The following is a 26397-nucleotide window of genomic DNA, read 5'->3' as shown; positions in this document are numbered from 1 at the left end:
TTGAAGGAATCACGTCTCTAGTCCATGAGGAATTTGCTAGGGTAACACAGAGATAACCACTTTACTTTTAGCCCAATATCCTTTATTCTTTCTCCTTTCTCCTCCAAATCTTGCCTTCCCTCACACACTGTAGTCATCTCTGACACTCCTCACTTTAATGCTTTACAGAGGATCGCTACCAGCTGTGATCAGGTTTCTCACCAGTCCTCTGTCCCTTAACTGACCTATGTCTGTCCATATTGGCTCCATGAGCTTGTTCCCATCTCCCCCACAAATGGGTCTCTCATACCTCTCACTCAGAGACTCTTAAGAGTGTTGATGAGCTTAGAAGTTAGCCTGAGTGAGAATACCTTTGCTCTTCAGCTCTCTTAATGGGGGCAAGTAACTGAATCTCTTCAGGCCTCAGTTATTTTATTTGTAAAATATGGACAATAAAGAATGTGCCTTTCATAAGGTCAGGAGGGCTAAAGAAGTAAATCTGAATTGCTGTTATCACTGTCATTGTGATGAGTCAGTTGACAGGAGTCTTCAGGGCAGTGGTAGATCTTTGAGGAAAATATTTATAAGCCATTTTTTAAAAATAACATCTTTTAAAATCTGAGCAAACTATTCTTGAAGCTTGCAGACATCATAGATTTCTCTCTCTCTCTCTTTGTGGGGGGGTGGATTTTATGTATTTATTTGACAGAAAGAGAGAGAGAGAGTCCACAAGCAGGCAGAGAGGCAGGAAGGAGAGGGAGAAGCAGGCTTCCCCCACTAAGCAGAAAGCCCGATGTGGGGCTCAATCCCAGGACCCTGGGATCATGACCTGAGCCAAAGGCAGATGTTAACCTACTGAGCTACCCAGGCGCCCCAAAAGATTTCTTTTAATAGATCTGAAGAGTTGGGTTATATAAAATTAAGACTTTCTGAGAACTTTGCATTTAAATATTTGTGTTTGTGTACCAAATAATACATTTTTAGCTAAGTTCTAGAAAATGACCTACCTGTTATGCACTCTGTTTACATGCTAAATTTTAAATGAGCATGGAGAGTGTACGAATACTTTGCTGCTTTTCATTCATATAAAATATGTGATTATTTCTATACATGAATAGTTTATTATTGAACTTTAGAGGTAAGTTGAATGATGGTAAGAAATGAAAAATAGGGGCACCTGGGTGGCTCAGTCGTTAAGCATCTGCTTTTGGCTCTGATCATGATCCTGGGGTTCTGGGGTAGAGCCCTACATAGGGTTCCCTGCTTGGTGGGAGACCTGCTTCTCCCTCTCCTGCTCCCCCTGCTTGTGTTCCCTCTCTTGCTCTATCTTTCTCTGTCAAATACATAAATAAAATCTTAAAGGAAAAAAAGAAATGAGAAATAAAGTCAGATGAGAGGAAAATTTTGGAGGAGGAGCTATAAGCCCTGTGGTGGTCTATGTGAATTCCCTTGAGATCTGTGCTGATGATGGTGCAACATACTTAACTTCTTTGGCATTTAGCTGAGGAGAAGGTGGTTTGCTGAGGGAGCACAGCCGGCACATGCCAGCGTTCCCTCTGTCAGTAGCCTCTGGAATAAAGAAAGAAGATGAGTTGCCCTCTAACAGCTCCTGGAGAGGATGTCACACTTCTGTCATCGCAGTAACATTACTGCGACCTGTGACCACAGAGAATGGAAGGTGAGGAAAGATCTGAGTGTTGGAGCTATCAAAATATTGTACATGGAAATGAAGGCATTGGCCACTACTTTGGAGTGAGGGTTTAAGGAAGAATAAAATGTAAATCTCTTTTCAAGTGTGTATTCAGTGCATGTTATTTTTCAACAGTCTTCAAATCCTTGTCCTCTCTAAAGAAAGACTTTTTTTTTTGAGTCGGAATCATTGAAGTTTGCTGCCCTGCCTTTTCCCTCTCAGTGCCAGTGATCAAGGTCATGATTTTGCCTTCGGCTTGTTAGATAGGTGTATTGGCAACGTTTCCTAGCTTTAACAGTGGGCTAACTGAAGCTTTAGGAGGTGGCATTCTTCTGGGTCCCCTGAAAGAGGCTGAATGAATCACCTCTACAGTATAGACATCTCCTGCCTGCATTCTGCCTTTATAGATGGAAATTGATAATTAAATTTTAACCAAAAATAAAAAATGAAAAAACCACAACCAGTCAAAAAAACCCCACCCAATTGTACATAGATATAAATGGTTAGAACATTATTTAGACAACTGTATTGCTAAAGCAGTTAGGTCACAGTTAAGATGAGGAGGTAAACTAAAGCCTTTCATTTCTTTTTTGTTTGAGTTGTTTTCCAGCAGATTAAGAAGAGAAAAGAAAGCATTAAGGTCCCTTTTAGAACCCAAAGCTGTGAATAATTCCACATACCAAACATAGCATAAGCCAGCTGTGAATGTTTCTCAGTTTCTCAGTTTCAAATTTGCAAAAGGGTTTGGTGCTGCTTAATACTTAGAAGCAACTTTTTCCTTGACAAGAGACAGATATTTCATTTGGTGCGTCTTAAATATGCTTTATTCATTAGACTGGAGCCTGAATACTTTCCAGTATGAAGATGCACAGTGTGTCACCATGTATAACATCCTCTCCAAATATGGAATCGTTCTCCTACCCCCCTGGCAAAGATTCTGATTCAGTACTTCTGAAGTGTACCTAGGTATCCATTTTTTTTTTTTTTTTTTACAGTGTGCCTCAGATTTTTGATACACTCTTAATTTTGAGAACTCCCAGGGTTAGGGAGTTTTGATATTGAGATAAAGCAAAACTAAATCAGAACCAGATCAACTAACAGAAAGGGAAAATCAAGGACATGGACAGTGTTCCTTCATGTCCATGAATTCTCCTTTTGCTCTCTTCTATATAAGAGGGTAAGTGAAGTTCATACATCCCTAGCTGGGAATGAGAGACAATTAAACTGTTTGACTGATTGATTGATTGATTTTTTTTTTTAACCAGATAATTTTACTTTCCCTAAAGGCTTGAAACTTTGAAGAATTAAGCTTTGGTAATAAAATGCTCACAAAGATTAACTATACAGTTGTAAAAGTTACAGCATTTATAATTATAAATATAAATAAGGGTAAAAAGTATGATAGGTTTTAAAACTCTTTAATGGACCATTTAATTTACATACACAGATTCTGGTTCCTGCCCAACTTGGAGAATATCTAATAGCAAATGTATAAACACACGAATAATGTTTTTCTTGCATACCTTTCTCAAAGCTAAATGCTGAGAGCTTTGTCTTTGTTTATAGATAGCCACTAACAAGTAGAAATAAATTTTGCAAATCTACATTTTATGCAAGGCCTAGGCCACCCTTACATGCATGTAATCAAAACATGTTAGGATTCAAATAGCTAAACTTAAGTATTAAAATTTACTAAGTGAATATGCTGTTTTAGGAAGGTTATTATTGTGGACATTTAATTCTCTGGTCTATAATGTATAGTACCACCTATTCCTAAAGTGTTAAGTTGTATTTAGATTAAATTCTGTTTTATTTACCAACTAGTTATCTTTGTATGCATTCTTTAGGATGTTTTCTACACAGTCACAGGAAAAGATTTCTAATCCTTAGCACCTAGTTAATTTTTTAATTCCTACATTATAGAATTTTAGGTTTGAGAAAATGGAGGTCTGGGGAGCTTGGTTTTGTTTGGATGACATGTAGTTTTCCCATCCCAACCTAGAACCAAAGGATTCCAAATTCGAGTCCAGGATGAGAAACCCCACACATACTCTCAGCTCACGTGTGTAGGCTTTATCAGATTATTTGCTGTAAAATTTTATCTGTGGGCCATTTTCTCTCCACAGTGCCTCCTCCTTCCCCCATGCTCTTGAAGAAATATGTTAATTCTAACACTGACTTACTATATTCCCCCCACAAAAAACATCAAAACAGAAGAAACCCCTTGGTTTTCTTAAAAACTTGAGAAACATTGTCCATGTATTTATACATTTGCTGTTAGATATCTTCCCACCTGGACAAGAACAAAAATCTCTATGTGTGTAAATTAAATGATCCATTAATGAAATTTAAAAATATGGCACTTTTAAAAACTATTGGGTTTTAAGAAAAAAATGCATTGTATAATTCAAGTCAAATGAAAGTGATTCTTGGACTATTCCTTCTAAAACTTTTTTCTTTTAGCATTAAAAAAATAAGAGTTGAGTATATCCTACAGTTTTTGTGAAATATTTGGATGTTGACCCCTTTGCTATTTTAAGCCTAGGAGACTGGAATTTTCTCTAAAATGAATTGAAGTCTTCTTAAAATACTGGGATATTTATGTGGCAAACAGAAAAGTCAAGTCTCACGTGGCTGCAACCCATGCATTGAAGGGTAGCAGGCTTTCTTGTACACCATAGGACAGTCAGTCCCAATCCAAGTCCTTCTGGGATAGGATTCCTTGTAGGTCTTGACCCTCAGTGCCCAATAGAGAACAACTAACAAGTCATGAGTATTGGGGGAAAGAACCACTTTGAGGATTGAAATTGAATTCATTTAGCTCAGTTCATCAGAAGGAACACTGAGAGTGGATAATCAGTAGCTTGTCAGAATTTTCCCTAAGAAGAGGTTAAGGAGGCAGGTGTCAGATTTCCCAGGAGGATTTTTAGCAAGATCGTAGGAAAAGCTTAAATATGAAACTTGAGAGCATATGGAGGAGTTGTTTGGAAAGTCTCTTCTGATGCATTTAGGTAAAGAATCTGTAGTTGTCTTTGTGCATTTGCATGTGTGTGTGTCTGTGTGTGTCCCTCTCTAGAATTAAGGGGTTGGGCTGGATTAGGGACTCCCAGTCCCTGTGGAATACAGATATAGCCCCGGTAGTTGACTCTTCACAGCACTGTGTGGCCTTAGATCTTCCTGTGAAAGAGAAACGTGCTACAAATGCTTACAAACATCCCAGTATCCTTCCTTAATTTTATGTTTGATTTAGGGTTAACAACGCCTGCTTCGATACTTTAATGATGCAACATTAGCTCCAAGGTTCTGGGATGTTTTCTTCAGCAGGGGAGAGATCCAGGAGACTGGATTTGGCATTGTGGCTGTGGAGAAGTGACCTATCTTTTATTTTATCCATGAGCTTGTTTCTCCGTCTGTAGAATAGTAGGGATCATGATCTTTACTCACCTCTAGGGGACCTTGTGAGGAGAAAATGAGATATATGTATGTAAAGATGTTTTAGCAGTCACTGCTTTATGATGGGAATCCTTTTTTCGGGAGGAATGTACATAGTTCTCCCCATTTCTGTTACTTGATTTCCTGATAGAGACAAAAATTAGTTAGGTGTCAGAAAGCAGTGGTGAGCAGGGCAGCTATAATCCTCGCTCTCTGGAGCTTTAATATCTACCTACTTGCCTAGTACCTACTTGGAACAACCTTTTCTGCCTTACTTTTGGAAGAATGAGTCTCTCCATCTCTTCCTCATAGGTCACTCATTCCCACTGCCCTCCTCACTCAGTTTCTGTCCCAGTCTTTAAATGTTGGCTTTCCTTAAGTTCTGTCTTAGGTACTCTTCTCCTTTAGAGCCTCCTGTAAATATCCAGTTCCCTACTTGAAGTCCTTTCTCCTTTTCTTCGCTGTCTGAAAGGTGCTTCAAATTCACTATGTCTGAAACTGAATTGAGGACCTAAACACTGCCCATCCTTCCTAACCTGGTCCTGCTCTGATCTGTGTGTCATTGAGTTGTCCAGTATTTCATCTAGTTATTCTTATTTTTTTGTAAAAGATTTTACTTATTTATTTGACAGAGAGAGATACAGCAAGAGAGGGAACACAAGCAGAGAGAGTGGGAGAGGGAGAAGCAGGCTTCCTGCCGAGCGGGGAGCCCGATCCTGGGTCGATCCCAGGACCCTGGGATCATGACCTGACCTGAAGGCAGATACTCAACTACTGAGCCACCCAGGCGCCCTTCATCCAGTTGTTTAACCCAGAAACCCATGTTTCTCTTGATCCTGCTGATTCTAAATTTCACATACCCACTTCATTACCATGTTGCATTGTTTTTGTCTTAAATTCCTGTCAGAGTCTCCATTTTAGTTTTCAGTGATGTTTTCAAGCTACCATCATCATCCTTCACACAGACTCTGCATATATACCATTCTCACTGTTCTCATATGTATTTCTGCTTCCTAGCCTATCCTCCACACTTGAAAGAGATTTTTCTAGTACTTAAATATATTCACGTGGTTCTGAAATTTTAAAAATATGGAAAGGTGTTCAGTGAAGAGCCTTCTTTCCTTGTGTACCAAGGTTACCCATTCTATGCATATATAAGGAAATACTAATACAGGCTCTTTCTAAAACATCACTATAATAAGGGGAGATATATTATGCATCCTTCTCTTCGGCCTGGGTTGGTTGGTTGGTTGGTTGGTTGGTTGGTTGGTTGGTTTTCCCCCATTCAACAGTATATCTTGGATATTTTTCCATCGGAGTACAAAGGAAATAACCCACATTTGTTTTTATGGCTGAATATATTCTATTGTAGGAATGTTGAAATTGATGCACGTTAGGAGAAAACATCTTTTACTGTCTAGGGTGTTTCATTCTTCTTCTTTGGATGACCTTGTTAGGAATTCCCATTTGTTACGCGTAGGGAAGAAAAAACTAAGCTCCCACTGGCCAGGGCTCTCAAGGGCTAGCCCTTCTTCAGGATTGTCTTGTAGTTGTCTTTTCTTCATCCTCTACTTTTGAGTTGTACGGATGTGCACTATCTTTTATTTCATCCATGTTCCTTGTTCCTTCCTTCCTGAGATGTCTGCCTAAGCTCTTACTTAGTCTCACATTCAGACTCATTCCTTTTTCTTCCTTTTTTTTTTTTTTTTAAGATTTTATTTATAATTTGACAGAGAGCGACATAGCAAGAGAGGGAACACAAGCAGGAGGAGTGAGAGAGGGAGAAGAAGGTTTCCGCTGAGCAGGGAGTCTGATGTGGGGCTGGATCCCAGGACACTGGGATCATGACCTGAGTGGAAGGCAGATGCCAGGCGTCCCACTTTTTTCTTGGTGGCAGCCCTCTTTCTCTTCTTTTTTTCTTTAACTTCTAATCTATTTGAGTTAAATCTCTGCTCAATTTCCATTTCCTCAAGGTGTGCTTACTCCAGCAATCCATGGCCAAGTGAGAGCTTTCTGATACAGTCTGCTGGCATTTTGGCTTCTTCCTTTGAGCAGTTATTATCATATATTTAAATGTGTGATTACTAGATTGATACTTATCTCACACACTTAAAATAGTGTTTCTCTTATAGTGGGTTGCAGCCCATTATGGGTTATGAAATCAGTTTTAAAAGTTGTAAGCCCTTTTAAAAAATATAATAGAGAATATCAGACCCTTTCACTTATAGTCAGGTCTTTTTTCATCATACTTTTGCTTCAGAAAAATAGATAATAGATGTCATCACATAAACACTCATATATACAGATATGTTGGGCTTGATGTAAATTGTTTTGTTATTGTTGGTCCTAGTAAAAAATAATTTGTTGGTAAAATATATGAGGACAAGAATTCTGTCTATTTTGCACATCATTTCATTCTCAAGTCAAGCAGGAGTCACTCAATAAATATGTTGGCTCAGTGAATGAATGAATGAATGAATGCACACCTTTCCAGGGAGAGTCACAGACTCACTGCTCTCCTCTTAGGGACTAATGGACACTGGCATTCTATGCAGATGTTAAGTGATTGTTTCCTTGGCCAGTTCATTCTTAGATCATTAGAAGAAAAGAAATGCAATGTACAGCTGGACTTAAACAAATGTATTTTTTTTTAAGATTTTTATTAATTTATTTGACTGGGAGAGAGAGATCACAAGTAGGCAGAGAGGCAGTCAGAGAGAGAAAGGGAAGCAGGCTTCCTGCTGAACAGAGAGCCCGATGCAGGGCTCAATCCCAGGACCCTGGGATCATGACCTGAGCCAGAGGCAGAGGCTTTAACCCACTGAGCCACCCAGGCGCCCCAACAAATGTATTTTTTAAGGGTTGGTGAAATTAAACACTACTGATGAAAGGTTTTTAGACTTAAATTTTTTAATATTTCTTATGAATCTCAGGCCTTAAATACCATTTTAAAAAAATAAATAATGAAACTTAATTTTTACTGCTTAAGTATCTGGATAATTTTTGAATTTCTAAGGTAGTTTACACACAGGGCTTATGACATGGCTGTTATCTTTTGTGTGTACTTCAGCAATAAAATATTTATGCAGTTTGGCAAGGTGATACTACAACCTGGTTTAGTACAACAGCTGCACTGCCTGTTCCCATGTGGCTTGATTTCCCTTTTTAATCTTCAGTTTTCTGCAACTAAAGACTATGTCAGCATGTAGTTTATATGGCAGCAGATAACAGTGAAAGCTTCTTGAATTAACATAGTAAAGAGAAAAATACTCTGCTCAGTTCACTTGGTTTCACATTTTTCTCATGTCTTTGAAAAACATTTTCCTAACATATCCTACATAGTAGAGCTTTATAAACATCATGTATTTACAATGAGACATTTTTGTGACTTTTTTATTCTTTAGAGGACTTGTAAACTCCTCTCCAAACGTTTAGTTTAAAATATCTCAGTTGTGCAGTGATGTGCATTTTAGCTTAGCACAAATCAAGAAAATCCTGGAAATAAGAGAATGATTTTTATATTTATTTTCAGTCATAAATTTGTATGTATAATTGAAATTGAGGTTGGCTTAAAAAGTGTGTAGGCAAAAAGTGGAGAATCTTAATTCTTTTCAAATTTATTATCAGAGCCCTTTAGCACAGAGTTTTTATCTAGCATATGTGTTATTTTTTCTTTCTATTTCTAGGTGCTCCTGATCCAACAGCAGGTGCTAGTATAGATGATGAAAACTGCTGGCACTTAGATGAAGAGCAGGTTCAAGAACAGGTTAAACTGTTCCTTTCCCAGGGCGGGTACCACGGATCAGGGAAGCAGCTTAATTTGCTCTTTGCAAAGGTATGATTTTTTTTTTTTTAAGAAATATTCTAAATATATACATATATAGATACATCATATCTATATATGATGATGTGTACAATGGAATAAAGGCTTCTTTTTTATTTCTTTTCTTTCTTTCTTTCTTTCTTTCTTTTTTTTTTTTTAAAGAAGAGCATCTAAGTTAATCAACCAGTTAGAAACTATTATGTTGTAATGCATTAATTTACTTAGCTATCCTTAGTCAAGATGTGGAACATTTTTGTTTCCCATTACTAAAAATGGTAACAGTTTATACAATTTCGGAAAAACTTCCAAACTCAAAAGTAAATAGCTTAATATTATTAGAAATACCATATTTTCAAGCTTTTAGTTTTCCTAGTTAATGTTCTCAAGTAGAGCATAACTTTGAATACAGTCCTTAAAATGTGCTTTATATATTTAGGGCTTTTTATTTTATTTATTTATTTTTTTAAAGTTGAGAAGTGTCTCTTGTTCCAATCCATAGTCTGTAAATTTTACATAATTATTTTTGTACAATTAATACATGCATATGACATTATATATTTAGTTTAATAATGTTCAGTATATTTAAATTAGTTTCAAAAGCATGGACTTTGGAATCATAAAGCCCTTGCTTTAAATTTAAACTCTAAATCTTATTGAATGTATGAACCTTGACAAGTTACTCAAGTCAGTTTGCTCATCTATAAAATTAGCTATTGATAACATATCTCCTCATGTTGTGATTAAATGATAATGCTGTCTAACGCATCATTTTGGCCTTGGTAAATGTTAAATTTTCATCACCAAAATTTGATGGCCTAAGAAACAGGCTTATCTTCCTTATAAGTTCTGTGTGAGTAGAGGCTGTGTCTCTTGCTTTATACAGACCCTTTAGTACCATAAACGCAATTCTAAATACTAAGTAAAATGCTTTTTTAGTAATATTAAGTCAGTGTCTTTTCATGGGGGTACAGCTACTAATATGACTAATGGATTCAGATTGGTTTTAATGGATGAAATAATTGATAGTTTTCATAACTCATTGACACTTTCGTTAAACAGCTTTTCTAGTATTTATAGTATTTAGCCCTGAAGAATTAGAGTATATTCTGTTACTGGTTATGGCCAGAAAATAGTGTATTTTGGTTAATCAGTATTCTCTTATTAAAGATTTATCCCATTTACTATGTATTGATTGCTGATTTTCTGAAAATTAGATTTAATACAATACATCTTACACTAAAACTACTTCACACATGATTTAATCATTCTTTGGTAATTCACAGGTACATCAAACTCTTGAAATATGTTAGTCAGCCATCTGAAAATTAATTACTATTAGACTGTAGATGTATCGAGTATTGCTTAATAGTTATGGTTTATATACTTAACAGTGAAGTGTTTATTTTCATTGCTTTTGCTGAGTAATAGGTTAGAAATGTATCAGGAAATTAAATATTAAATCACATCCATGATGTAGTGGGAGTATTAAAGGTTTGGTGTATTTAGACACACAGGAAGTATTTCACAGATTCTCATGGTAGTGAATAGTACACTTTGGCCTAGTGGAAGCAAAGTAAAAGAGGTATTAGACTGGCCTATAGCTGCTGTTTTTATCCTTTCATGTGATGTACACATTATGTGTGCCACATGAAGTAACAGCATCATCTAATTTTGGAAATGGCATAACTTTTTTATTTTTTAATTTTTTGGCATAACTTTTAGAGTTAAGACAGATCTGGGCCCTGATCCCAGAGATTCCTCTTGTCCTTTGGGCAAGTTACTACACTTCTCTGAAACATGGTTTTTATAATTCATAAAATGGGAATTATAATCTGGTCTATTTTATATGGTTGTTATGAAGATTACATGATAAGTATAACTATAAAACTCTCTAGTGTGATGTCCAGTAAATGGCAATTCCCTTTCTTCCTCTCAGTCTTTTTCTGTTCATGACTTTTTAGTGCTTCCGTATTGAAAATAAAAAAAAACTTCTTAAGATTATTACTGAAATAATCCTGGAAAGCACAACACTTGTGATTTAGTGTAGAAGTGTTTTGGGGTTCTCTGCAGGGCTCCCATTTGAAGCCTGTGATGGACTTCCATTACTTGTCAGAGTTAAAGCCTGACACAGGATCAGTAGATCTTGAGATTTGGGCTGCATTATTGAGTATCTGCCATTTCCTCTTTGATTTGCCTTTCACATAGAATCTTGAATAAAAGGATCCCCTCTCCTTTTCTGCTGCTTGTGACTTTGCTCCAGTCATTTCCTATAGGGAGAACTGGTGGTGTGGTGTTCAGCTGGGATTTGTGTTTGCTGAACACTTAGCAGTATACACTTTTGGAATGGGTGGATTTATCTACAGTTTCCTATAAAGACACTTAGTCTTGTGTTTCTCCCCCCGCCCCCTTGTTTTTTAAATTTGGGAAATTTGGCTCCAGAGTAATGGACAGAGCTTGAAGTTCCAGCTTGAGAAGCTGAGTTAGCTTGCTAGGTCACAGGTTATAATTCTGCTTCCTGGATTGCTCAGTTAGGGTTAGAGAGTTCTTTAACCTACAGCACTGTCCATTTCCTCTCACAGCCCCATTGGGGTGAATATAAAAGTATGATATTGCTCTTCTTGTCAGAAAACTTTGGTGTGAGGACTTACTGAAATTGTAATTTAGCTCAAAAACTGAAGGACTTCACAACTATGGAAATAAACTAAAAAACATTGCATTGCACAGTTTAAATGGGTGAATTGTATGGTATGTGAATTATGTCTCAATAAAGCAGGTTTTTAAAAACAGTAAGACAGATCTATTATTAAAAACATTATCCATTCAATTGAGAATATCCCTGAAGAGTTATCAGTAGACTGCTTTCGGCTTTTCTACTCTAGTGGTAAGTATAATCATTTGGAAGAATCAGGAAGGTGCCAGATGATTTATTTTGGTGTTGTTTTTCTGTGGGCTAGCAAAAAATTTCTTTCTTTCTTTTTTTTTTTTTTTTTGTAATTGGAAAGTTAACCAAATTTCTTTTCCTCATTTGGATTATGAAACATAATTTTAAAAAATTAACAGTAAATTCTCTGATTAAATTGTCATTTAGGATAGAGACCAGTTTTTCACAACTTTTGTTTGCCAAAGAAGGCTGGTATCAAGAATTAACTGCCTCACACTCCAGAGAAAGAAAGAAAGTGGTCTGTTCCTGTATTAATGTGCATATTTGACCACTTTTCTAAAGGTCTGTGTTTTTTTCCCCCCACCAGGTGCGGGAAATGTTGAAGATGAGGGACTCAAATGGGGCCCGCATGTTGACGTTGATAACAGAGCAATTCATGGCTGACCCTCGTCTGTCACTTTGGAGGCAACAAGGCACTGCGATGACTGACAAATACAGGCAGCTCTGGGATGAGCTGGGTAAATACAAGTTTCCTGACAGATTGCCATTGAGTTATGTATGGGTAAAGATCATGGTTGAATGTTGAAAGCACATGGCCGGAGTGTTGCTGAAGGGAGAGCTACTCATTTATGAACTTACTGCCATTAGACACTGGTTAGAAGAAGGAGGGCTTGGGCTGGCATTTGCAGGAAATAATTTTGGGAGGGTTTGGGGGAAATGGTCAGATCTTGAGGAAAGCAAGCACCGAAATCTGCCTTTAAATATTTGAAAAAGAAAGCCATTTTATTTTAAAATAGGTATTTTGTATAGCAGAGCTGGTTACTCATTTCTAGAAGAATATTGTACCTAGTTGAGCTAAAATTTGGCTCTTACCCCCCTTTGAGTACATTAAAAGTGTCAAAAGTAGTTTGAACATTTATTTTTTGACTATTATATACTTAGATGAACTGTTGATTGTCAAAAGGGAAAAGATAAACTATAATTTTTATTGCTTCCTAAATCTCTGTAATAAAGATAGAAATATAGCAGGTGATTGAAGAAATGAGAAATCCAGTAGTCAGGTTCACTGGGAAATTTGGGGTGGATGATTATTTTTATCCAGTGTATATTGCTAGGGAATTAACAAATAATGCATTTGTTAAATTGTCTTTCTATTAAGAATGTGACAGATGGAATTTTTGACAAATGTTCTACCAATGCCTATATTAATTTTATAGATATGTTTACTAGGAGATCCTAGTTTCATTGAAATTGAATAGTAGAACTCCTGATACCTTCCCCTTCTTTTCCTCTTGGCTGATAATAGATCATATCCTGCTGATGTCAAGTCTGGACAAAGAGAAACTGTTGTTTGTGCATATAACACATGATTGTAATAATTGGAAAGGACCTTTGATGTGAACTGTTCTATGGATAAGGAAACTGGACTCCAGGGAAGTTTAGGAGTCATCATCCAAAAGATGATATTGACTAATCTAGGGTTATGCCACAAGTTGGCAAAGAATTGAACATCAGTTTCCTCTTTGCAATTAATAGGATGTGTGTTCAGAAGCTTGCTGTGGGTGACAGCTTTTCTTTTTTAATGTATATGTCTGCTACTTGCCAACTATGTTAGATATTTCTTGGCCTTTCCCCTCGTATTTTTATTAATTATCTTATAATAACTTGGTCAAATTTAGATCAGTCCCTAACTATAGTAGTTTGTTTCAATGTATTGGAAGAGTGTTTGAGAGCACAGTATGGTAGTTGGGAAAACACAAGTGTAATGGATATGTTTAAGCGTGGTAGAACTGAATGATAACACTTTCCTAAGTAAACCCTCCCCAGTTTTGTAATTCTGTGGTGAAATTGAATTGACTAGTTGATTTATGACATTCAAAAGTTCTACCTTTAAAAAAAAAAACTATAATAAAGTGAATCATTTAAAGAAAAAGTATTGGATTAATATTAAATGAATAAAATTTAAAGAGCTTTGGTACTTGGAGGAATTTAGGATTACAAATAACTAATCAGGAAGAAAGTGCTGACTAATATTTTTTTTGGTATCCAAAAATGTACAAGTGATATAGTTAAATAAAACTTAACACCATTCATGTTTAATCCATTAGCCCCATCTCACTTTTCCAAGTTGGTTTTGAAAATTATGCACTTTAGCTCTCAATCAAAAGTATAATTCTCATTAGGTAGAAGTTTCTACCAGCTGATTCTAGTTATACCCTCTGATGAACTGCTTTCTGATTATGGGCCAGGCTTTATATTATACAAGTTCTTTGATTTCAGTCTAGGATGGATATATCTTCTTGCCCTGTATTTTCTTTCTTCACAAATCATCCCTCCCCTCCACCCCATCATTACTAGACCGCTATAAATTCTCTTGTGTACTCTGATGGCAAGCAGAGGTCACTAGCCACTTTAATGGAGTCTAAGTTTTACAAAGAATCCCATGTAGAAGTAACAATAGCTATCATATCTTAATATTCATTCACCAAAAAATTAACTAAAAGTTGCTTCTGGACTACAAAAGGAAAGGATTTTGCTTCTTAATAAAATGGGAGAATTTGACTTTGTGCCCCTGCACAGGGCTCACATTGCTTCAAGGCTCTGCTTTGGAATTAAATGCTGAGCACTGCCAGATGCCAGACATTGAGAAGAGGCTGAGTTTTGTCGGCAAATGGGATCTGCAAGTTAATTGGTGTTTTCTGCAGGCTTCTGGCTGTGAAATGAAATTGGAAGCCCTTTAGCCACATGGATAATACAGGACCTGAATACAAATGTCACATGTCACCATCAGGACCCACTGTGAGACAATAGTGTTCCCACTCCAACACTGCACCATTACAGATCATTTAAATATGGGGATTACATTTAAACTAAAAGCCCCATTTGCCTTTTACTGCAATTTAAATGTCCTCTTAGCAAAAGCTAAGTGACAAATTAAATGAAAAAAGTGCCCACATTTTTAAAGCTGTAATGCAAAACAACCTTTTATTGCTTCTCATGTGCCACGAATGAATCATTATACTTGTCAACCCTAAACCAAGCCATAATTGGAGCAGCTACTGTTATCAAAGTGGGGCCGCTCTGTGACAGCTTAATAAAGCTGAAACTGTTAAATTAAATCTCAGATGCTTAACTCCTTAGCACTGGTGAATTCGATGGGTCCATTTCTGGCAATGGCCAATACACCAGGAAAAAAAAAAAGAGTCCTGGCATGAAAGCCTTAATCTGATGAGAGTGTACAAGAGTATCTTAGCCAAGAAACTGCTTCTTGGCGGAGAGATTTGGAGTCATCAGATTGTTGGCCTGGTTACAAAATGGTAGTTTTTGAGAGGATCAGATATTCCCCTCCCCAATATTTTCAACTTATGGAGTGTATGTGATTTATTAAAATTTAAGCCTTATTAAAATTTTAGTTTTTAAAGTAGTATATATTCACATAACTTTGTCTCTCTTTTGAATAAGTATATACAAAGTAGCAACAGGCCAGATTCCTTTCTCCATCCTCTGGCTAACAAAGGGATTGATTATACTTAGTTCTTCTTTTCTAAAATAAGTATCTATGATACTCATTTGGTCCAAGTTGATTTTTGTGATTCCCTGATTTTCATAATGTTGTATGAAATAAATAGAGATGCATGCTATTAAAGATCCTGTTCAGTGCATCTCATTTGCAGAGACATTATTCTTAAACATGAATCTGTTTTTCATACATTAATTTTGCTTTTTCTATGTGATGTTCATTTTCTGAAACATAGAGCAATCTTCTCGGGATGAGTGCTGTTGTATCATGTTCAGTATAAGAAAATGCATACCTTAAAATGTTAAGACAGCCCATTGCATGGACAGATGCTGCAGATTTGGTGGCACTATAGAACCCATACCTCTTTACTTGCATTCTTTATTCCATGACATGCAAATTTTCTAGAAAGCAGATCACAGCAATAACCCTTTGATTTCAAAGAATAACCCAGTGCTGATTGGTGGCGAGCACACCTACTGTTAGCCCTAATGGCTGTCTGTTCAGCACACTTAATTACCATGGGGGTCTTTAGGGATGAGGGGATATATTGTAACCTCTCATCTGTGTTGATGAGTCTCTTTCCTTAAATGTCTTCCTAGACTGTAATTTTACTTTGCTTCATAAAACTATAGGTTGTGGCTGCCAGTCTATTAAAACCTAATTAAAATGGATGTCATTAGAGGAAACAGTTAAATAAGATTTAATTACAGCTTTTTCATGAGGAAAAAATTCTTAAATTCTCATTTTCAAGTATTACATAATGTGGGGTTCTTTTCCCCCTAAAATTTTGAACACTTAACTTTCTCTCTCAGCTGAGCCATGTGTTTTGCTTATCCCATGTAAACCCTGGTTTTTTTAGGGAGAGGCTGGGCTCTCATTGCAAGAGCCTTGCTGCTCTGAGCTGTGCTCACTCGGTTCACAAGAACAAGGTGTTACCTCTCGGAATTCTTTTCAAAGGTTTTGCTATGGGAGTGCCAGGCTGGCTCAGAGACTTGGTGGACCACGCTACTCTTGATCTCTGGTTTGTGAATTTGAGTCCCACATTGGGTATAGAGATCACTTAAAATTTTTTTTTTTTAATATGGATACCTAACTCTGTGTGAGCAGACATAGCCATTGAAGTTTCTTTCTATTTTGAATTCCATTGTAAGGTTAGTTTAACCACTATTATTAAGCAACAATGGTAATATTCCTTGTAGAGTGTTAGATTGAGTGGGTCTACAGATTCAGGGTACTTGGAATCACAGAAAATCTTTGTTCAGCAGTAGAGAACTTAGCCCCTCATTCCATCCGTTGAAACCAGATTTACTGCAAACACTAAAAATTACCTATTTCATAGACTCAGAACACTGTTCTAGCTTTATCTCTGATATAGGTAGTCATCTCTGTGGACTTCTTCTCTACCCATCCTCATTATTCCGGGCTCACATGCTTAAGTCACACATTTCCAGTGATGCTCTAAGTCATTTCTAAAGGCTTTTGTGCACAGAAATAAGATTCCAAAGACTCTGCTTTGGGGGTCATTGTAGAGAAATTTCTGGGGAATGCCACCTTACATCTCCCAACATATTAGGGTGTAAGTAATTTCACCATGGTTCAGAGCTGCTTCTTGGTTTATATGATAAATTTCAAATCTAGGCTTACCAGATTTTGAAGTTGATGGTGGTTAGTGAATGGCTGAGGAGTAACTGCTTTTCTGTGAGAGATAGGGAGCATTCCATTGTGTTTGCCACATAAGTTGTGTTCTCTTTGCTGGTGCCATGGAGAAACAGCCATTCCCAGAGCCCTCTTGCAGCAAAACGATGTCAGGCACAGAGTTGGGGAACTTCTTCGTAGCTCTAAGTAAACGATATAAACTTAACGAACACCACATTAAGAATTGCTTCTCACCGGGGCACCTGGGTGGCTCAGTGGGCTAGGCCTCTGCCTTCAGCTCAGGCCATGATCTCAGGGTCCTGGGATCGAGCCCCGCATTGGGCTCTCTGCTCAGCATGGAGCCTGCTTCTCCGCCCCCCCCCCCCCCCCGCTTCCTGCTGCCTACTTGTGATCCTTCTCTCTCTGCCAAATAAATAAAATCCTTAAAAAAAAAAAAAAAAGAATGGCTTCTCACCTACCAGTTTGTCTTTCCTGGGCATAAAGAGAATACACTTTAACACGTAAACCTCATATACTTGGGGATCACCCCCTTGTGTATTTCTATAAAACCTTATTCTAAATATAGACCACAGGGATTGGGTTAGGAGTTAAGGTGTGTTATGACTCATTGTAGTACATGTTAGTGTCCTTATTGTATATGTAGTATGCTGGTAGCATTTGCACCAGTAATGGGTTCCAGTTACTTTTGTTTTGTTTTCTTTGTAAGATGTGTCCATTGGTAGTAGATACTATTCTCACAGTAGTGGCTGCTAGAAGTGTCAGAGCATCAGTATAAAGTATCCTTTTCTTCCTCATAGCAATTTTAGGAAAGTCCATTAACCCTTCTTTCCCAGAGTCTTATTGTGGTTTCTGTCTCAGTATGTATTAAGCACTTGCTATGTCCAGAGGAATAGATGTAAGATGTATTTGAGTGTTTGACTTTACTGTTAGTAATGGTACTTATAATTAAGAGGTGGTAGAGAGATGCAACCATCAGGAGACAGAAATTAGAATAGGTATGAATGAACTGAGGAGCACTGTGACAGGGTAATTCATTCACATATTAGTACAAATACTTGTACAGGTGGTATTTAATATGGTTTTACATCTTATGTACATACTATGTACATATTGTGTACATTACACATTACATATTTACATACATAATATGGTTCATGGAAGTGAGTTGTAGGGAAGAAGTAGTGAGAAAGAATAACATGAACAAAGACATGGATGAACTAACTCAATAGGGGAGGGCTATAAAACGTTCAAATTCATGATCAACAGTGTTGTTTTAAAGATTCTCAGTCCAGTTTTATTGTCCTTTGTTGTTACTTCAAAGGGAGGTAAGGAGGGAGAGAGAGTAGACACAGGATCTAGATTTTTGCTGTCTTTTATTTCCCATTTTAGTCCAGCTAGTAAAGATAACATAGATGTCAGCACTTAATTTATCAGGCACTATGCTAAGCACTTAATGCATGCATTATATTTTTTATTCTTAAAACAATCCAGTGAAATAGGTATAATTATTACTGTGAATTTTATATCTGAGTACACTGCCTCAGCTATAACTTGCCTGAGGTCACAGCAACAGAGCAGGAATTTGATCCCAGGTCAGTGACTTCAAAGACTAAACCACCAAACTGGACTCCATCCTTACTTGATTTAATTTGCCTTTCTGTTAAGGGGTCTAAGGAGTCTCTCTGCTCAGGGCAGAGCAGGGCAAGGCGAAGGTCACCTAGATGACAATAAGCCCTGGAAAAGCTGCATGGCCTGGTCTGCCCACCTGGGGTCCTCCGGGTCTAATGGTGGTAGTCAGCAGAGTTTACCTACTCTGGGTGCTCATCTGTGTTTCTAGGTACTCTCTGACTTCAGTCTAAAAAAGCCACATTAGTAGAAGAGCCAAGTCCATGCTATTGATTGAGAACTGTCAGAATAAATGGATGCTTCTCACAAAGTACACGCCGTACATACTGCAGCTGGGTTACAGTCAGTTTTTCATTTTATTCTCCAGGCTCCTTTGCAAAGGAGCCAGTGAGACCCTTAGGTTCCGGTGTCTGACCCAGCCTCTACCAGCTGTAGTGATAACACGGTTGTCAACCCTTATTTATGTCATGTGGTCTGTAGCTTTGCAGACTCCCTCCTGCACTTGGTCTGGGCTGGCCTGCTCTGGAATAGGGGTGTACATTTCTGTTTCAGTTTGTGGTTTCCCCCTTATTATCTGGAGCTCCCTTTCAATAAGGAGGCTTCGTACATTGTGTTGCTCTGGAGGCTTTGCTTCTATCCAGCCGTGTTCTCGGAACGCCTGTCTGCTGCTCAGTCCTCATTACCTGGGCCTGGTTTCTTTTCTCCGTGGTATGGTCCTGTTGCTTCTTGTCTCTTAAAACTGAGAGTTCTGTGTTTGTTGGTCAGAAACCTTTGGGTTCTGCTCTGCTGTGGGGAACGGAAGAGGGGCTTGTTCTCGGTTTCTTTAAGTAGGCAGAATTAATTTCTAGTTTGGGTCAGAAGTTAACTAAAGGAGAGAATGCATATTTCTTTACTTCCTGTGCAGAACTATCCACAATCCTCTTGAGTGCAGCTGCTAGGGTTTAATTATCTGTTCAGTACCCCTTTGTGAGGAAAAAGTGGAAATAAAGAGGAAAATTTTTAAAATAAATATTAGCAGAAAGTGGTAGATTATCAAGATCAAAAAAGATCTTTACAGACCATTTGATCCTATTATCTAACCAATTGGAGATTCCTAATGATAGTCATTCTCTAAGTTGTTTAGGTGTACAATTGGATAATTTGTAACGACACTCAGGGATCACTCCCTTGTGTATTTTTATAAAACCTTATTCTAAATATAGACCATAGGGATTGGGTTAGGAGTCAAGATGCCTTATGACTCATTGTAGTACACGTTAGTGTCCTTATTGTATATGTAGTATGCTGGTAGCATTATTTGCATCAAGAATGGGTTCCAATTACTTTTTGTTTTGTTTTGTTTTCTTTGTAAGATGTGTCCATTGGTAGTAGGTAACTATTCTCAGAGTAATGGCTGTTAGGAGTGTCAGAGTATTGATATAAAGTATCCTTTTCTTCCTTATAGCAATTTTAGGAAAGTTCTCTTCTCTTCCCATTTCCTAAGAGTTAGTAGTGCACTTGCCCTCAAGAAACTGCCACAAAGGGAACTGTCGTTGAGGGAGGGAGCAGCCTCCTTGCTAGATTGTGGATCTCTAGAGAGCACCATCACACTAGAGTGGTAGAAGTGAGAGAATGAGAATGAAGGAAGGACAGGCTGGGGATAATTTCCTCTCACCATTTCTTACGCTGAAGTGGCAGCATACAAAAATTAACGAGGTCTGAGAAGCCTCATTTAAGCCATCTGAGATTCCCAGGGGCTTCATGGGGAATCAGAGATGCCAAGAGCTAGACTGAAAGAGGTGGAAGCCAAGGAAGGACAGAAGCAGCCACTTAGGCTGTTCTCTGTGGGTATCATATGGAGCAAGGTGCTTTACAAATGTTTTTGTAGTTGATTCAAGCTTAGGTGGGTTAATGAGGGGGCAGGAGAACCCAGGAAAATGATTAATGGGTGTCTCTTAGACAGGGGGTCCGCAGTGCCTCATAGAAACCCCTGAGGTTGGAAGGAAAGGGAGGAAGAGAGTGTGGGTGGGGGAGGCAAGTCCTCTCAATCCTGACAGAGTGACTTTTATCACTTGACACTTAAGTTCTCTGTTAAGATTTCTCTAAGACAAAGGATTCTGAGATTAAAAGTACATGCCTGATTGTGACTGTCTTCAGTGGGCTTTTAAATAGCTGCTCTTCTTAGAGGTCTACTAAAGAATGACTTACTTGTAGAAGTAATTTTTTATTTTAAGGAGAAGACAGGCTGATAAGTGATTTATAGCAGGCGAATTTCTGTGAAGCTGCTATAAGCTTATCTAACAACTGCACAATATTTTAGTGTTTAAAAATCCCAAATTGGGGGACAGTTGGTTAAGTGCCTGCCTTTGGCTCAGGTCATGATTCCAGCGTCCTGGGTTCGAGTCCCACATTGGGCTCCCTGCTCAGCAGGGAGCCTGCTTCTCCCTCTGCCTCTGCCTGCCACTCTGTCTGCCTGTGCTCGCTTGCTCGCTTGCTCTCTCTCTCTCTCTGACCAATAAATAAATAAATAAATCTTTAAAAAAAAAATCCTAAATTGGAATGAGAATAGTATGCTGTCTGGTAAAATACAGGAAGGGGCCTTCTGCTGTAAATTGTTTGGATGAGTTAGTACTGAAGTCTGGCTTCTAGGCTATTTTCTCGGGCTCTGATCTAGAAATGAATAACCGAGAGTAGTGATTGTAATTGTCTGAAATGTGGCTAACACTTCCAACTCTCTGTCTTCTCTTACAAAGTTAACCTTTGACAGAGAAATCCAAAACTCTGTAAATTTGAACCATGACCAACTATACCTTCTTGACCCTTCCTTGTGCTCCCCAGCCCCTTTCCTTTTGGGGTATCTTAGTAAATTTCAAAATTTGCTTGGGCAAACCTGGAGGAGAGAGTAAGAATTCATCAGTCAGGAATCAGACTTAAGTTATTAGCAACCTTGAAATGGCTTAGATTGGAAGCTAGTCTCTCTTGTGGATGAACATGGGCTAAGGGGTTTGGATGTGAGGACTGTAAACAGGGCACTTGGGTCAAATAGAAGCTTGGAAGTGGAAGAAAATCCTGTTAGGAAGAATGCTTTCAGAATGTGCCAAGACCACAAAAGTCTGACATCCAACATGTAGACATTTAAAGATGACATTAGTATGTTCAGCAACCTGTTTGCCATACATACTGATCATACGTAGAGGATGCTCTTACTTAAACATTATGTCCTAGGTAGACCATCTAGTCTGAGAGATTTTTGTTTTGAAACCATTTAAGCCACTCGCTGTACTTAATGATCTTGTCAGTTGCTGTCTTTTTGGTACATTTAAACTAATTCCAGAGTCATCCTTTTCCATCTCTATATCAATGTTCATGTGATAAACTCACACCCCTTTTCCCTTCTTGTACACTGATCAGAACACTGAAAATGACACTTTTTTTTGTTAGTTTTCCTGTACATGTAGGGGGAAAAATGTGCCTGGCATATAGTTGGTGGGGGAAAATATGTGCCTGGCATGTAGTTGGTGCATATAGTAAAATATTTGTGAGTAAAATAATGAATGAATAACTGAAGTGTAGTGTTAAATACCTGTCTGGAAGCCTTAGGAAGTGATTATTTTTGGTGTACTGAAAACAGTATTTGAAAGGCCATCATCTTCACTGTGTCCTCAGTTTTCTTTTCTTCCCCTTCTGACTTATCCCGCCTTCTCCTCCCATGGTGGATATTCATGGCTGCCTGTGTATGCCTGAACGCTTGCATGTGTGTGTGCGCATGTGCGTGCACACACACACGCACACGCACACACTGAAATACAAACAGTTTAGAGTACAGAAGGGCAATGATTCCCCCTTGCCATCAGTGCTGCAGGTAATCTATTGCATTAATCAGCCAGCCAGTGGGAAATGCATGGGGAGTGATTATACTATCATACACAATACAATCAGCATGAAGCGCTTGTCAAGACCAATACATCAGAGTTTAATTCAGTAATAGAATGAATTAGAGCAAAATGAAACATTCTGTTCTCCAAGAAACTCGGCACCCATCACAGGTTCTTTCTAAACTCCATAGAAAAGTCCATGCTTTAAGAAACTGTTTTTATGAATAAAATTGCAGTTCTGATATGACCGATTACTGCAGTCCTTTTTTTCTGGGGATTCTTACACAACTGTAGTGCTAAAGTGTATTCATCAGTATTCCATAATCATAACTATTGGTAAATTTGATTATTTTTTGTTAGGGCTCCTGATGATCTTTTATCCCGAATTGGTATTCTCCATGGCCAGTTGTTGTGTTGTCCTGCTGGTTCAGAGAAGCACTTATCCCTAAATGTGGCTGGTGGATGATAGAGTACCTTAGCAAAACAGCAGCTCAATTAACAATAAGCTGTTGTTTACAGTGCCTTTTGGTAGGCACTGTCCTTAGAAGCTTATAGTCTAGTTAGGAAACAAAGTGAATAAGGGGAAAATAAAAAGTAGCCCGAGACTGCCTAAGAGAACTGAAGAAATGAAGTTAATATCGTGTAGGACCTGTTTCAGAAAACTTTGAAGATAGAGCTAATATATTTCGTATTCACAGTCACTATTCTGTGTCAGTTTTATAACATATATTCAAATGTAAGACACCCAGGCAAAGCATGCCTTTTCAGAGGGGTGAATAGAGACAAGCTCACCTAGACTGTTTTAGTTTTCAAAACCATGAACTGGAATATAAAGAACAGATTTATTGGAGTCAGATGGTCTTAAGTATGGATTCTGATCCTCTTATTTACTATCTGTATAGCCCTGGACAGCTCCCCTATCTTAGAGAGAACCTTGGTTTCCTTATCTGTAAAATGACAATAATGTGAATTCTCATGGCCTAAAATAAGGTGATGAGATAATGCATAATAACACTTTGTTTTTCATTCTAGCAGTCTTTTGCCTGCATTGGGAAAGTGGGCCCAGGAGAATGCTGATAGGACAGAGACATCATGAAGATCTCAGGAGTCTTCAGAAGTAGATTTCTTGAACCTTGGACTGTTGGAAGAATCGTAGAACCAGTCATAAAGGCAGCTTAGTCAAGCAGCCAGTGCAGAGTCCATGGAAAGTGCTCTTGACAGTTACCCTAGTTCACATTCCTTCCCCTCACTAACACTGACTGCCCTTTTTGTTGTCCAAGAAAGACTTGTCAATGTGCCTTTTTTCTCTTTCTGATATTTTCTGTCATTCCTCCTTCCCTCAAAAAGGAGAAGGGAGGTGAGTGGTAGAAGAGCTGGCTCTGGTCATTTCTACAGAAGCAGATTCCCAATAAGGTCAGGCTGTCGTTGGTGAATTTTGCATGTTGGTCTGAAAGCACTGACAAATCAAATGGAATGGGAAAACTGCATATCAGATGAGGACCACAGGTTTGCCAGAAGGGAACATTCTGGCATTTAGAAGATACCTGTTAGCTGTTTTGAAAGATTGGTCGTTTCTTTTCTTTTTTTACAACAAAAAGATGGTTATTTCCTTCAGTCTTTTCTCAGAGCCTGGTCAGATGATAATCAAACCTGTGCCTTTTTGCTTAGAGGTTAGCCCTGCTTGACTTAAATTATCTCAAAAGCTCTCTCTGAACAATATACCTGATGTAGTATTTTGAAAATTTGGCAGAAGTGTTGTAGTGAATTAGAAACTAGCATAGCAAATTTAAAGTAAGGGGAATGTTTTCACCAGTTAAACTTACTCTTCAAACACAGGTGACAAACATATTAATACTGAATTGTGCTGCAAACAATACTATAATTAGGGTCACAGTTTTTGTGTGGTCTGACCCAAGAAATTTTGTGACTATAGTTTTGCTAGCACAACTAATTATCCCAGTGATCTCCTATTTGTGACTGCAATTAAGCATTTCATGGCCTCTAAATAAGTATAATTAGTTAATTGGATCATGCATGAAATTCTAGCCTCTCATAATAGCCTCTGAGAACAAAAATAAATATGATAAATATTATGAATTGTTTTATAACTGTGGAACCCTGGGAAATACCACAAGTGATTGTTTTACTTCGTCTCTTAATATTTTGTAAGAAGAAACATGATATTAAAAAGTAGGAATGGAGCTATGTAACAGTTTTCATTCTCAGGAAAAAGGGAATCACTAACTTTTTGTATTCTCACCTTTAGAGAGGGTAGCGTTGGTTGCCCTACTCCTCTGCCCTCTGCTCCCCACTTGCTACTACACCTGTGCTCTCCCCATTAGCGTTATATACACCATATCTTCTGGAAAATAGGGGGAAGAGCTACCTTTAGCAAAGAGTGTCTTATATGGAAAATGTGTACCTTTTGTTTTAATATACTGAATTGATTTGCATATTACCAAACCCTGTGCTGTAGAAGGGACTTTAAAAGCAAGTATCACTGACTCTGGGAGGTTGGCACTAGAGAATGGCCAGCTGATCTCTTCAATCACAAACCCTGATGCTCCACCCAGAGCAGTGCAGCCGCAGGCTAAGGGCACACTCAGTCACACGCAAGGGTGTCATCCCGGAAATGCTGATGCCGCTCTATTCCAACAGACCTCAGAATACACTGTATGTTCAGAGAAAACAGATTTCTTCCAATTTGAATAATAAGTCTTAAATTAGGAGGTGGGCTTCTGTTTGTCTGTTTTGTTTTGTTTTTTAAAAGATTTTATTTATTTATTTGACACACAGAGAGAGAGATTACAAGTGGGCAGAGAGGCAGGCAGAGAGGGAGGTGGGGAGCAGGCTCTTTGCTGAGCAGAGAGCATGATGCAGGCTCAATCCCAAGACCCTGGGATCATGACCTGAGCTAAAGGCAGAGGCTTAACCCACTGAGCCACCCAGGAGCCCTTGTCTATTGTTTTAATCTCCAGTGAAATTGCTTGTTTTGCTGTGGCTGTCAGTTTTGAAAAATGTGGTTTTCTTTGGTTTCATTAGGCTCTTTTTAGATGGACCTGTGTCCGTTTTTGTTGGAGATGCTTTCTCTACATGGGAGAGACATGTTCTAAGTACATAAGAATACATGGTTAAATAAAGTACAGAGTTTCTTAGCTGTGCCTTTAAGATTTCTTCCTAATTTTAGACAGTGATGTGCCCCTTCATATTATTCTGCTTAAATATGAGAAATGGAATGATGATTCTGGCAAAAGACAAAAATGATTAATCTTGGAGTCTATGTATGCATAGCTGCACATATGAATCCTAACTTATAGGAGTTCTTTTTTTTTTTCCTTTTTTAGAAATTTTAATTATTTATTTTACAGACAGAGATCACAAGGAGGCAGAGAGGCAGGCAGAGAGCCCAATTCAGGGCTCCATCCCAGGACCCTGAGATTATGACCTGAGCCAAAGGCAGAGGCTTAACCCACTGAGCCACCCAGGCGCCCCTATAGGAGTTCTTTTTGACCACATAGGTAGGCAGAGGCTAAATACCCAACTATTGAGAATATTGGTTTTTAGGGAGCACGAATCTGGTTCCCATCTTTAATAGAAGTACAATACCTTTCTTCTTTTCTCTGAACCTTAGTTTCCTTCTCTGTACAGAGTTTTTGTGAGGGTGAAATGTGATTGTGTGTCTAAAGTATATAGTACAGGGTTGGGGGAGATGAAAAGTCAAATGGCAGCAATTATTGTCAATATGTAAAGTATGCCATTCACTTTTAGAAGTATGTTATGTTCACTGAACTAGATGGAATGATTTGTACCCTAAAGACAGACATTTTAGAACTTTAAATGTAGACTCTAATTAGAAACCTAACATGTGTAACCTGATATTGTTAGGATTTTCCTTGAAGGGATAAAAAATTAGCATACAAACCAGCACTTAATATT

General features: G+C 38.0%; 1 protein-coding gene across 1 annotated transcript in view; it reads left to right on the top strand.

Annotated features, from left to right (window-relative positions):
• The window catches only part of ZSWIM6 (zinc finger SWIM-type containing 6), a 193281-nt gene that overhangs the window by 129673 nt on the left and 37211 nt on the right, over nucleotides 1–26397 (top strand). The window contains exons 3-4 of the mRNA XM_045075298.1: nucleotides 8788–8936; nucleotides 12173–12323. Coding sequence (XP_044931233.1) covers nucleotides 8788–8936; nucleotides 12173–12323 — 300 coding nt within the window. The remainder of the gene's footprint in view (nucleotides 1–8787; nucleotides 8937–12172; nucleotides 12324–26397) is intronic.

The sequence above is a fragment of the Mustela putorius genome, unplaced genomic scaffold (assembly GCF_011764305.1).
Source record: "Mustela putorius furo isolate JIRA1106 unplaced genomic scaffold, ASM1176430v1.1 tig00000145_pilon_pilon_pilon, whole genome shotgun sequence".
Classification (NCBI taxonomy): Eukaryota; Metazoa; Chordata; class Mammalia; order Carnivora; family Mustelidae; genus Mustela; species Mustela putorius.
This window is presented reverse-complemented; position numbering and strand designations above follow the sequence as displayed.